The 14,607-nt window shown below is 37.6% G+C and overlaps 1 protein-coding gene across 1 annotated transcript in view; it reads left to right on the top strand.

The window, feature by feature from the left end:
- The window catches only part of grin2cb (glutamate receptor, ionotropic, N-methyl D-aspartate 2Cb), a 50,500-nt gene that overhangs the window by 13,190 nt on the left and 22,703 nt on the right, over positions 1-14,607 (top strand). Inside the window, exon 3 of the mRNA XM_026276541.1 lies at positions 12,671-13,266. Within this exon, the coding sequence (XP_026132326.1) occupies positions 12,671-13,266 (596 nt within the window). The remainder of the gene's footprint in view (positions 1-12,670; positions 13,267-14,607) is intronic.

The raw sequence follows: 14,607 nt of genomic DNA, 5'->3' as shown, positions 1-14,607 counted from the left end.
AGCCACAGTAGGCAGACGCAGACAGGCCTTGATAGACCGTACAGAAATAGCCATGATGGCCAGACACAGATAGGCCTTGATAGACCATACAGAAAAATAGCCATGATAGCCAGACACGGACAGGCCTCGATAGACCAACGGAAATAGCCACAATAGGCCAGACGCAGACAGCCACGATAGGCGGACACGGACAGGCCTCGATAGACCGTACAGAAATAGCCATGATAGCCAACACAGACAGGCCTCGATAGACCGTACATAAATAGCCACAATAGGCCAGACGCAGACAGCCACGATAGGCAGACGCAAGACAGGCCTCGATAGACCATGATTAGCCACGATAGGCAGACGCAGACAGACCTCGATAGGCCGTACATAAATAGCCACGATAGGCCAGACGCAGACAGCCACAATGGCAGACGCAGACAGGCCTCAATAGGCCGTACAGAAATCGCCACAATAGGCAGACACAGGACGGGCCTCAATAGACCATACAGAAAAATAGCCATGATGGCCGGACACGGACAGGCCTTGATAGGCCGTACAGAAATAGCCACGATAGGCCAGACACAGACAGCCACGATAGGCAGACACAGACAGGCCTCGATAGGCCGTACAGAAATAGCCATTATAGCCAGACACAGATAGGCCTCGATAGACCGTACAGAAATAGCCAGGATAGGCCAGACACAGATAGCCACAATAGGCAGACATGGGACAGGCCTTGATAGACCATACAGAAAATAGCCATGATAGCCGGACACGGACAGGTCTCGATAGACCGTACAGAAATAGCCACGATAGGCCAGACACTGATAGCCACAATAGGCAGACATGGGACAGGCCTTGATAGACCATACAGAAAAATAGCCATGATAGCCGGACACGGACAGGTCTCGATAGACCGTACAGAAATAGCCACGATAGGCCAGACACTGATAGCCACAATAGGCAGACATGGGACAGGCCTTGATAGACCATACAGAAAAATAGCCATGATAGCCGGACACGGACAGGTCTCGATAGACCGTACAGAAATAGTCACGATAGGCAGACACAGACAGGCCTTGAAAGACCATACGGATATAGTAACACCACCACCAGTAATTGCATGAATTTACCTGATTAGTTACAGGAGAGCTTGCTGAGCTTCAATAATGGTTTTGAATCAGGTCTGATGTATGATTCAAATGCTTAGGAAGACCATCTGCCCATGATCTTAACAGCTGATGTAGAGATCCCTCATTCAGCTGCTGAAGTAGCTGCCCCAATTCTGAATGAATGGCCAGTAGATAGACTGCAGCTTTGAGAACAGTGGTTAAGTGAGTTCTAAACAGCCTTGGAAAGGGGGCTCCGTTAGGAAAAAGAGCGCTGGTGCGTTTTAGAAATTCTAGGTCGGATTTTTAAAGAAATTTCACCATGCAGAGAAGGGACAGGATTGATTTTAGAATTGTTAAGGTGACTCCAGAACCTTGCACATCGTTTTTTTTTTTTTTTTTTTTTTTTTTTTTTTGAGTGCTTGGGGAGAGTGTGAAGAATTTTTGGTCCGAATCATAGATCTGAAGGAAATGCCGCGAGCAGGATCAAATTGATTGGTTTGAAGTGAATTCCCCTGGAAGCATAACCTGTAGAAAGCAGATAAACACTGCCTCCAGAAGAATATTGAGGTACTTTGAAGGAAGGCCGTAGCAGATGGAAGTAATTCATTTGCAATATGGGCAGGGTAATAGGCAGACATTTGTCTTTAATTTGTTGGAAGGTTTAGCTAACCCCTCAAGTAGTAATAGAACTGAATAACCAAAAGCTTGAAAATTTGATTATAAAATTTAGCGTGGATTAGATGCTGGCAAGGAGTCTGCGAATAGAGAAATTAAGATTGCGATTTTTTTTTTTTTTTTTTTTTTTGACAAGAAAGGAGCAACGGTCGAAATTAGAATAGGAACGCAAAAATTGGAAGGAAAAACATTAGAAGCGGACCATGCAAATGTGTAGGCTTGATTGTAGAGGGAGCGACGCCTTAGAAATGTGATTTCCAGCTGACGTAGCACTTCGTTTAGTATTATGTCTGCTAACGGAGGGCAGACTGAAGAATCCGGGTTGGCTGAGGGCACAGCTGTCTGAAAGTTTAAAATTGTAAGGTGAAAGGCGCAACAGCCGAGTAAGAGTGATGAACCAACACCAGTAGATGCGCGAATATAAACAAGCCTTGATTGTAGCTTAACCCCTTAACTGTCACTCCCCAATTTTTTTTTTTTTTTTTTTTTTATAATATTAAGTTGAGGTATCAGAGGTTAAGTTTAAAATACGCATAAGTCGAATTGACTTACTAGCACACATTGCTAATCTTGATGTAAACAATTAAACGTTGTTTGTCTTAACAATCTTATCAAATTCTGAATATTTCCACCCTGTAACGAATAATTTTTCTGATGAGGTCAGTTTGACAGCATGAGCAGAACCTACTTAACGCGCCCCTCCAGACGTTAGTTAGTTATGAGTGATGGGCGGTCACACTGCACTTTTCTCTCCATTGACTTCCATTCATACGCATGCGAATGCGTCGGACCGGAAACGCAAGCTTATGCGAAAAATTTTGCATTTCGCTGCGTTCCAAAGTTCAAGTTTGGTGAACTCGGACCAGGGAATTTGCATAACGTGAGGATGTGGACCAGTAGAAGAGCGATACATTGCTGCATGGCCTCTGTACAAAAATTCAAAAAGGAAGCGCTATATACTTTAGCTGTTGCACAGGGTCCTAGTTTATAATACATTAAAAGATTTATAAAAGAAAAGCTGCATGGTTTGTAGTGTCGACGGGAACAGGTGATACATTGAAATGACAACGTTTTATATATATATATATATTTTTTTTTTTTTTTTTTTTTTTTTTTTTTTTTCTCTCTCTCTCTCTCTTTCTTCTCCCCCTCCTCCCCTTAGGGTGTATATATTTATAGAGAGATACAGAGTAACGTTACAATATAATAAAACGCTTTTGACGCCGTTGCAAAAGACACAGTGCTAGCGCACATAATAATCCATCTTGTGATAATTGAGGGGAGACTGTTTTATCTTGTTCCCGCCCATATTCGCAGTGGCGTTCGAAATAATTTTGCATGTTTAAAGTCTAGTGTGACCGCACCTTGAGACGGAGACCAGGAGTGCAAACAAACCATGCCTGCTAATTAATATTCGGTTTAAACTGGAGATCTGTCACTACTCTGAAATAAGGTCAGCAGCAACTCGTGTCACGTGGAGTAATATATGCCTGCTGACGGAGCATTGAGCCGAATCTTACTGTAATGCCCAGCCGGCACATGACCGACCTTCAACGTTGAAATATGGTTGAAATAAGGTCAGTTGTAGTTTCAACGTTGAAACAACGTTGATTCAACGTTTAAAGCTGAATGGTTGAAAAACATCCAGCACATGACCAACTTTCAATGTTGAAATATGGTTGAAATAAGGTCAGTTGTGGTTTCAACGTTGAAACAACGTTGATTCAACGTTTAAAGCTGAATGGTTGAAAAACATCCAGCACATGACCAACTTTCAACGTTGAAATATGGTTGAAATAAGGTCAGTTGTTTTAATGAAACAACGTTAAAAATGTTTAATGCTAAATGGTAGAAAAAGGTTAACAAGCTTTTAAATTATTTATATTAAATTATTTAAATTAATTATTATTTTAATAGCATTTAAAAATATTTTATTCATGATACCTATTCTAAAATGTTAAATATTATCATCATTAACAACAATAAAACTATACATTTCGCTGCTTTATCACACTGAAACAACTCCCATTGGTAGTTTTATTTTATTACTTCTATCGTGATTGGTTAATCTGGCTGTCATTCAGGAAACTGGACAATGAATCGGTTCGCGCTTTTCTACATTTAAAAATATGACCGTTATTGTCGTCTTTCTGTGAGTGAGGCGGCTAACTGTGAGCTGCTGCTCGTTATAACTGACTGCTCGGTCGGTCCCGAATTATTTCATATTTGCCTGTACATTTTTTATTTATTTCGAGCGAATTTGAGTCGTGACATGTCAATGGAGAACAAAAACTGTGAACACAAGAAGGGTCAGGTGTTCTGCGAGGTCCTGAAAACATCCTGTCAAAATGAGGTAAGAAAATCGCTAACTTTATCTTTATTATCTTTTGAAAATAGTAAAGTATTACCAGAGTTTACAAATGGGTAGTTTAAAGGACATGTAACCTGCAGATAAATAAATACCCGTGTGTCTATTTTTGCATTGCTTTATCACAGATGATCAAGTTAGATGCTCACCTAATGGGTTGCTGGTGAGTTATGTGTTCTTTTAGAGATTTTCCCATATTTTCTTGATATGAATCCCATGCATTAGGTGTGTTATATATGTTTGTATTCTTATATTAGTTTCAAAGTGTTTTCTGCAACATATAAGTGCAAATGTCGGTATTTAAATAATATAATTTTAATGAATTAATGAAAATGAAAAAAAAAAAAAGGATTGTTTAAAGCCATGGTTCTCAAAGTGTCAGGCCCCCTCTAGTTGTTATGCAGGTGAATCACTAAATTAAACTAATTAATGTTAATATATTTTAACTTAATCTTTGAGTAAGTTTTTTTTTTTTTTTGCACATTTAAGTATGTTACAGTTAAAGTACAGTACAGTTTTGTAACTTTTGTTACATAATTACATTTAAAATTACATTTTAATTTAAACTTTTTTTTTCATTTACCTGTGTATGTAAGCACAGTTGTAGTGTTAATGTTCAAACTGTATTTACCATGGTAAAGTGTCTGACAACAATTAATATTCTTATTAGAATAAAACTGCCTCATTTTTTTAACTGTAGACCTGTAGCTGAATAGTTTGGCCTACTATGCTGCTGAAATGTAATGTTGGTCATTATGGTGCAACTTAATATTTAATAACAAATATTTTCTGAAGTGGTACTTGGTATAAAAAGTTTGAGAACCAGTGGTTTAAAGAAATGGTATAATATGAAATCCTGCTTTTTAAGAACTTTTCAGTAAACCATTTCTTCTTTCCCCTTGTAGAGTCATCGAGGATCCAGCTTGTTCTTGAAACATTGGTAAGAAATTGTTCTTCTGCTACATTGCACTGTCACTTCTGCTAGAGATGCTTTGACCTTTTGTGATAGGTTTTGGTTGTGCTTAGTTTAATAAAAATGTACTGAATTTGATTTGACTTGTTTTACTACACTGTAATGTTAGTGTTCTGATTAAAACAGTGTAACTGGGGGCTCTGAAAACACTGCTTGTGAATAATTTGTTAATATTGTACATTTTCATCTGAATACATTAAATAAGTGTTTAATGAATAGTGTTGTCCACTTTGTTTCCAACCTCACTGTTACTGAACTGTAAAGTGAAAATATTGTGTGATTTATTTTGCATTCAGTTTTCATTTAAATATATTTCACAATATCAAAGTTATTGTCAAACATTGTGAACATACCTAAACTCACTGGTTAAATCTTATGTGTCCTCCAGAAGTTTGCACTCTGTAAGTGAACGACGCCTTGTGGTGCCATCCCAAAGAGGTTCGAAATCACTCTCAAGGACCTTTTCCTGGACTGTGTCCAGCTGGTGGAATGACCTCCCAATCTCAATCCGAACTGAGTGTTTACTCATTTTCAAGAAACATCTTAAGACTCATCTTTTTCACCAGAACTTAACCAACTAATGCTAGCACTTTTCCTTCTTTTCTTGTCTTTTTTATATATATATATATATATATATATATATATATATATATATATATATATATATATATATATATATATATATATATATATAAAAAAAAAAAACCTGGCTATGCGTTCTGTACTAGACTAACTGAGACTTGTCATGGCACTTGTATACTGTTGTTGTTCGCTTGTACACCTGACTGCTTCTGTTCTTCTCATTTGTAAGTCGCTTTGGATAAAAGCGTCTGTTAAATGATTAAATGTAAATGTTTATACAGGACGGTACAGAAAGTGCACAAGTGGGAGAGAGTGGAGGGGACGGCGTCAGAAAGGACCTAGCGCTGGGACACTTTCAAGGATCACCCGAAGCACAACCACACTGTATACACTAAGGCTGCTGGTTCTAACATTTTAGAGTGCCCTGCGGTAGAAATCTCATTCTGCATTCCCCACGGTAAAGAAGACACAGTCCGGGGGGGTTCCCATTAGAAATCAACTGGTGGAAGGTTCCCTTCTCGAACTGTTCAACACATTTTCACTGCACAAATGTACACAACTCTTGTAATGAGACACATTACTAAAACATGTTTTTGACAGAAACTGTAGGTTTGCACCAAAATAAAAGATCCACTGGTTTCAGTCATAAAGGTACAAGGGTTTGTCTTGGAAGTGCTGCAAAAAATATGCATTTATGTGCCAAATTATTTCACAAAAACCTTTAAATATTATTGTATTTGGATTGTTCTACTACCTGTTTTTAGCATTACCTCCATGCATACTCTGCATAATAAAGTGTGGGATTATTTTCATCTGTTTCCAAAATTTAACTGCTGTTTGACAATTTTTAGCATGTGGTAGTTTATTGAAGTTGTTTGTAAAGCCATTGCTGCCAGTCATTAGATTTTTAGCCTTGCATGTACCGTGTTGATCTAAATGCCAACTAGGGTCTAGGTGTATTTACACACGGTGCAAGGTACGACGGGGAAACAACGTCGTGTTATCAACGCTGATTAACTTTTCAAAATCAACACCTCATTCAGCTTTCATCCCAGGGCTGCAGCACGACCCTAATTCACCCATAATGCAGGTAAGACGGTGAAACAGCGTCGCGATTTCAACGGTGAATCCACGTCGTGATTTCAACGTTGATCCAATTTGCAAAATCGAAAGGTTTTTCAACGTTGATTCAACGTCGGGAGTTCAACAGTGAATCAGCGTTGTGATTTCAACCGTACATCAACGTCACGATTTCAACGGTGAATCAACGTCGTGATTTCAACGTTGATCCAATTTGCAAAATCGAAAGGTTTTTCAACGTTGATTCAACCATGGTACCTGACGTTGTTTCAACGTTGAATCAACGTTGAAATGCCGGCTGGGTGGGGTGGAGGTAGCCTACGACTCAAAAGAAGGGTCCATATACGCATCAGCTTGGTAGATCCGGTGTTCGTAATTCACTAGCCCAAGAGTAAGCCATGTAAAGATGAGGTGGGAGCAGCGGTTCCCTGCATCTGCAACCATAGAATCCCATTAGAGTATGAACTTTCAGGAATAACGCAAATGAAAGACTGAATAAACAAATATTAAAGCATAGGATTAAAACAGCGAATCTCAAGTGTGCTAGACAGAGCTTTTTTTTTTTTTTTTTTTTTTTTTTTTAAGAAATGCGAAAAATCTTTATCAGAATAAAGATTGTAGCGTTTATGATGAGCCTTGAAGTGCCTCATTACGAAGTAGTTATTCAGAAAATTGCATGCACTATGATCAACATCTTAATTATGCTGTGCAAGTCAATAAACAAGCACGAAACGCCCAGTGTTTTATTTGAACGTGCAAGTATAAATCCTTGCAGAGAATAAATTAATGCCCAGGCGCCGCAAGTGCATAGAACAAAATGATACTTATAATGCTGTAGACTTGTGAAGTGATGGAGGCGAGATGCCGAAGAGACTGGCAGCCTTAATTCTGTCTGCTGGTCCGGAGAAACTTCATTGCTGCAGGTTCACGTGAGCGTACAGATGAATATTTGTTGATTGAGACCAAAGTCTTTTCAGGTGTTGAGACCCAAGCAGCACTGACGCGACATCTCGGAAAGCACCAGCGTTGCCAAGACCGTATTTTTTTTTTTTTTTTTTTTTTTGTGGGCTGCCTTTTCTGTCCTGGGTTTGAGGTGATCCCAATAGTGTTATATATAGCCCCTAGAATGTGAATTCTACCGATAAATCCCTTTTGAACGCGATTGGGCTTTTTTTTTTTTTTTTTTTTTTTTTTTTTTTTTTAGTAGTAACTGGTGGTTTTGAGAACCTGGCAACCCTGGCCTGGAAGCACACGGAACTCCGCCAATGTTCACATCCTCTGCCGAGAAAAGCTTGTAAATCATCCAACACAAACGACTGCAGATAATCACCGCGACACAGAGCTAAGCCAACGATCCCGTGTGCATCTTAGAGGAACGTCGAACTCTAGATAGTTTGCGGGGCACGAACTTAATTACAGCAAGTAGATGAATAAACACAACAGCTTGAGCAAGTACAATTGCGTCGGAATCTGCGGTTGTTGTCGCGTTGGCATCTGCGAACTCAAACATGTGTAAGTACGATCTTTTATACAGGAGTATAAAGACGTGATTGGATAATGATGAAGGTAATTAGTGACGAAGTGATTGAGTCTTCCTGGCAGAACTTAGGCTAAAGCTTCCATTTCCAGTTGGACATATTTTGGACAGAACTCTAAAGAAAGAATAGAAAACGGAATTAATTCTGACTTTAATATTATCAATCAAATTAGAAAAGCTGCCACAAAGAAATAGTAGCATAAAGCTGCGGACCATATTTCATGGCACACTGAACAACCACACTTCCAGATTATGGATTAGGCATTTAATCTCCTTTGAGGAATGCATGCATATCATATCACATAGATTTGATGCGATTATACAATTCCTGTTGTATAGGCATGTGGTGGGCGGAGTCAGGGAAATGCGACAGCTTGTTCTACTTTATTTGGTTGTTCTATAGCAAGACAAACCAATGTATATTGCACATGTAAATCCCATGCAATTGAATAAGCTGTTCCTGATTATTTTTTTCTACCATGAGGGATTGGATTGGAGGTCACAAACATCTGGTATGGGATTTCTCATGAGATCCCAGTAGCATGAGGCACCATGTGTCAATGACCAAGTGCCTTCCAAATAAATAAAGTGAGCTTAAAATATCAGCTTTCAGAGCAGAGCTTCCCTTTTTGGTGAGTGCCAGCTCCAGCCTGAACATTGCCTTAAATTAAATTGCATTAAATAATATTTCTAAATATTTTAATATAATTAAATGATATCTCTCTCTCTCTTAGGATTTGACCCAAAAATGAAAATTGTCATCATTTACTCACTATCATGTCGCTCCAAAACCTGTTTGAGTTACTTTTATTCTGCAGAACACAAAACAAGATATTTTGATGAATGTTTTGTAAACAAAATGTTTTGGTTTGGTTTGATTCATCTCTCATTGTATAGACCAGGGTTCCTTAATAGGCAGCTCAATAGAGAAAAATGTTTGGCCCATGCTAATTTCAAATAATGTGGCATGTCAATTCAAAGGCAGCATCAGAAAACGACATTAACTTAACTTACATCGTGTCAATACAATAGAACTTATTATAATCATTAAAGCAGTCCACACTGGATGCGGCGCCGCGTGGCGCGACAAATCCCAGACAGAAAACTGCTGACTAGTTCTATTTATGACATGCTGACACAAAGTTCAAATTATTTGCAATGCTTTGTCACGTACAGTGTAGATGTACGATGTGACATCAAAAACATGGCAAGTGTGAAGTAAAGAAAAGTGGGCACTGAAAATAGATGACTCCAATGTGAATAGACTGAACAGTTTTGAATGAGTGGGTGAGTGAGTGATACCATCTTTGTTATGGATGTTGGTTCGCTGTGACTTCACAGTTTTAACTCAAGTTTGCTTTAGCCTAGTATATTTTCCCTCAGTGAAAACTGAGGGAACCCTGGTATAGACAAAAATACTGCCACCTGAGAAATCAAACAGTTTTGGAAAATCTTGAGTATGAGTAAATCATCATTTTCATTTTTGGGTGAACTTAAAGCTCATGGGACAAATTTCATGCCCAAAGTGTACATGTACTGCCTATTACCAAAGTCCTGAAGGGATCATGCCATTTTACTGCTTGAGTGCAAGTTTTTTTCCAGACATAAAACACGTTTTTACTACTACGGCATGACTTCGAAATGTCTTGTCAAGGCTTGTGAGTGCTAATCGCAGGAGAGGTGAGTCTGGGTGATTGTGTAAGTTCTTAAAGAAAGAAATCTGGCAGAGAAGAAGGACCGGTGAGTCCCAGAGCACCTGACATTCACAAGCCCTCTCTCTCTCCAAGAGATAGCCTACTTTAACCACAGAAGTTATTTGAAGGACACAGGATCAGTCTGTCAGGGAAGAGGAAAGCTCTAGTCAGGAGGAGTCTTGGGAGAATGTCTCTTGGCTCCTGACACTCCCAGACCTCAACACCCATTTTTCTCACTTTGGAACTTAATTGGACACCACCTCCTCCGGTACCTTTGAGTCATCTCATACTGTGCGGTGGAAGTAAATGCGGTTGGCAGTGTAGGGCATTAGGACACTTGCTTATTTTAAATTAACTAAGTGTAAGTTAAATTAAAACAGAACTTAATAGATCACAGTTTTTTACATGCACAATTGTGGCTTGATAATGACAAAATGTGATGATTCACACATTTGTATATGAAAATATAGTTGTGCATATTTTTTTCAAAGAGAACTTCACATCGGCATAATATTGTACAGCTGTATGAATAAACTAGTATAAGGTGTCAATTGTAAATCCATTCAATGGGATTACAGTAAAGAGTAATGGTTGAAAGTCAGGCAATAAATCAAATCTGCTAAGCATGGCTGTGGAACAGATAGGATCGATAGTCTAGTGAATTGTCTTTGCGTAGTAAATCCAATTCTCGTCTCTCATACGTTGGAATGCGTTCAAGGTTAATCTTGCTCCCTAATACATGTCATTTCGATGATATGAGAAAGTCTTATGTACCATGATTGAGTTACTATGGATCCCCTGCATGTGTTCAGCAACCTGTAAAACTGAAATGCAGAAAATTACAGGGCTGTGTGAGTTATGGTTGCCATAAGAAGCTCATTCATTGGCAATTTAAAACATGCTTTCCTTTCAAAAATTTGGGGTTGGTATAATTTTTTAATGGTTTTGAAAAAAAGTTCTATGCTTACCAAGGATCCATTTAGTTGATCAAAAAATAACAAAAAAAATGTAAAATGTGATACTATTAGACAATTTAAAAGCACATCATGCTTACAAAATAGTTCTAATGTGATGATTTGGTGCTCTAGAAACGTTTCATAATATCAGTGTTAAAAAAATGTGCTGCTTAATATTTCTGTGGAAACTAAGAAACATTTTTATCAGGATTCTTGATCGATAGAAAGTTTTGAAATAAATGTAACATTTATTTGAAACAAAAATGTTGGTAACATTAAAATTTTCTTTACTGTCACTTTTGGTTGCTTTTCTTTTTTTATTATTAATTTATATGAGAAAAATAAAATTACTGACACCAAACTTTTGAATGGTGGAGAACCATATTTGAAATGCAGTGTTGTGGAAGCTACTTTAAATCTGTAGCTTTTGTAGCTATATTAAAATTGCTGTGAGCAATCCATAATTTTTAGGGGTGCTCCAATCACGATCGGCCGATCATTATGCGCATCTCGTCAGTAAAGCCAGTTCTCTAATCAGTGGTTCATTCCATCAGGTACGTGATTTCACATAGAGCAGCTGTTACTACACAGAGCCGTTGTTAATAGAGAAGATGCGCAAATCCACTTCATTTTCAGCGTTTTTTGGTGCATCTTCTCAGTTAACAACGGCTCTGTGTAGTAACAGCTGCTCTATGTGAAATCACGCACCTGATGTAATGAACCGCTGATTAGAGAACTGGCTTTACTGACGAGATGCGCATTAACGATCGGCCGATCGTGATCGGAGCACCCCTAATAATTTTAAGTCGCTAACTACTTTACACTAACTTTATTATATATTTAAAATATATAACTATAATTATATTTTTTAAAATATTATATATAATATCTCATTTCTAAATCAATCAGGGGTGCGTTTCCCAAAACCATAGTTGCTAACCTGGAAATTGCATTGCAACCAACAAAGTTGCTAACTTAGTTAGCAACCATGGTTTTGGGAAACGCACCCCTGAGCATTATTTCACGGTCCCAGATGTTCTGGCAAAGACTTGAAATGCTGAATCTAAAATGACTGAATAAGTTTAAAAACTGACAATTTTAAAAAGTCCTTACTATGTAAATTTGTTATGGAAAATCAATCACTGAAAGGAACCAAACTTTACAACAGATAGACTCAGTGTTTTAAATGAACCCATTTTTTTTTTTTTTCATTGTTCTTTTCTAAAGCATTAAGCATGGCTGCCCATTTCTCTGAGTGTGTGTTCATGGTGTGTGTGTTTGTCCATTAATCAATGCTGAGTGTGTGAGTGCACTTGGATTGGTTAAATGCAGAGCACAAATTCAAAGTTTGGGACACCATACTTGGCCACACATCCTTTCTTTTCCCTTATGTGATGAGAAAAAAACTTCACCAATGCTTATTATTGAAAAGGTTTCACTTTGAAAACATAGATAATGGCACATTGAGTACCGTTGCTTCTCTTAGTTACTTCACCAGATTACTTTTAAATGATCAATCACAGTATATATTTCTAGTTTTACATTTTACCTTATTTATCATTAGAATGTTGAGTGTAAATTAGATTAGATGTCTTGAGGATTTTTCCTTGTTGGCTAATGATTGCATATATATACATACATACATATGTCCTTAACAAATTTATGGTACCCATAAATGAATGTGTCTCCTGTCTTGATTCTACAGGCTGAAGGCTCTACCTTTCTCCAGATGGGAGCTTCTATAGAGCAGCAGATAAATGCGATGTTCAAAGTCATGGAGGAGTACAACTGGGGTAACTTTGTAGTGATTACTAGCTTGTATCCCGGCTACGAGACCTTCGTGGACTACATCCGCTCCTTCACAGACACCAGCTACTTCCTGTGGGAGCTGCGGGATGTGCTGAGCTTTGAGATGTCCGTGGGGGCCAATGACATCCGCTCAAGAAGACTACTACAGCAGGTGGACTCGCAGGTATACCTAGTGTACTGTTCCCACGAGGAGGCACAGTACTTGTTCAGGATGGCCTCTGATGTGGGGCTTCTAGGGCCCGGATACATCTGGGTCATCCCCAGTCTGGCTGTGGGGAACCCTGAAGTGTCCCCTCCTGACAGTTTCCCTGTGGGCGTCATCAGTATTATCACAGACCGCTGGAGGAAAACACTGCGCCAGAGGGTTCGGGAAGGAGTCGCAGTCATAGTAAAAGGGGTGCACAGCTTTCATAAGAACAGAGGATTCATTCCCGATGGTCACAGTGACTGCAATAGTCCTGTCAAATCGTACGCCAACAATTCTCTCTTCAGGTAAGACTTTTTGATTTCAAAGTAAAGGTATTAAAACCTACCGTATGTAAAGTAAACTTTAGTTTGCTAATAGTTTTTAAAAATGACTTTAATAGTTTTTAGTTTGCTTTGTTTTAAAAAGAGAACGTATTATGGATATTCTTTAAAATAATATACTTAAGTGAAAATGGAATGGAATGCTTTTGGACACTTGATTGCATGTTAATTGCAACTAAATGCGAATGTATTCTAGTTTAAACTTACATAAAATTTATATTTTTTCTATTGAAGATGTATTTAATGTGTTCTGGTATTTTGGCCCCAGAGTGGATTTTCTTTTTCCTGAAAATGCTAATATTATTGCATTGGACTAAATCATATGGTAACATTTTAGTAAAGGGACCAATTCTCACTAATAACTAGTTGCTTATAAGCATGCCTATTATTAACATATTGGCTGTTTATTAGTACTTTTAAAGCACATATTCTGCGTGGCCATATTGTACATCCCTAATCCTAAACTTAACAACCTACTAACTATTAAGCAACAAACTAGGAGTTTATTAAGACAAAAGACTTTGTAATGGTTCGTTAACAGCAAGAATTGGACCTTAAAATAAAGTGTGATCAAACTTACTGCTTACACAGGATATTGCATTTACACTACATATTGCATTGTCATTTGAAAATAACATTTCAGAATGAATTATGCTTCCTAAAAAAAAACATCAGGCCTGCAAAAATATTTTTCTTGTTATGCTAAATCCAAATATTGGCTTCAACCTTTTTTATCAATTCTTTCTTTAAAATAGCACAGGTTTTGTATTTACTTTTTTACTCTGACCTGAGCATATGCACTTATATTTTTGAGTGAACACTCGCAAAAGTATTTACAAATAATGTTTTTACAAATAATTTTTAAAAATAATGTTTTTTGTTTTTTAGGTGAAAAAACTCAGAAATCAATTACAAAAAGAAATACAAAACCTGTGCTAATAGAAAGAATACAAGTTGACATAATAAAATTAAAGATTAAAAAAAAAAGTGTCATAATGAGAGATTTACAAGAAAATTTTTGACTGGGAGCACCAAATTAGGGAATGGATTTTTCAGCACAGCATAAGGGTAAAATATATTTGTAATGATCATGTTGCAGTTTCGTACATTTTAAATACACAGTACTCAATTGAAATGTAATGTTATGTCCACACGTCTAAAGAAGTGCACTTCTTTAAAGCATGCCAATAGATTATTGAAACATAATGATTTAAAATGTACTTTAGTGTAAAACTTTTAATCTGACATTATACTGTTTTTAAAATCGTACTTAAATGTGTTTAAAAACCTAGTTATGATAGAATA

This window comes from Carassius auratus, chromosome 12 (assembly GCF_003368295.1).
Source record: "Carassius auratus strain Wakin chromosome 12, ASM336829v1, whole genome shotgun sequence".
Taxonomy (NCBI): domain Eukaryota; kingdom Metazoa; phylum Chordata; class Actinopteri; order Cypriniformes; family Cyprinidae; genus Carassius; species Carassius auratus.
This window is presented reverse-complemented; position numbering and strand designations above follow the sequence as displayed.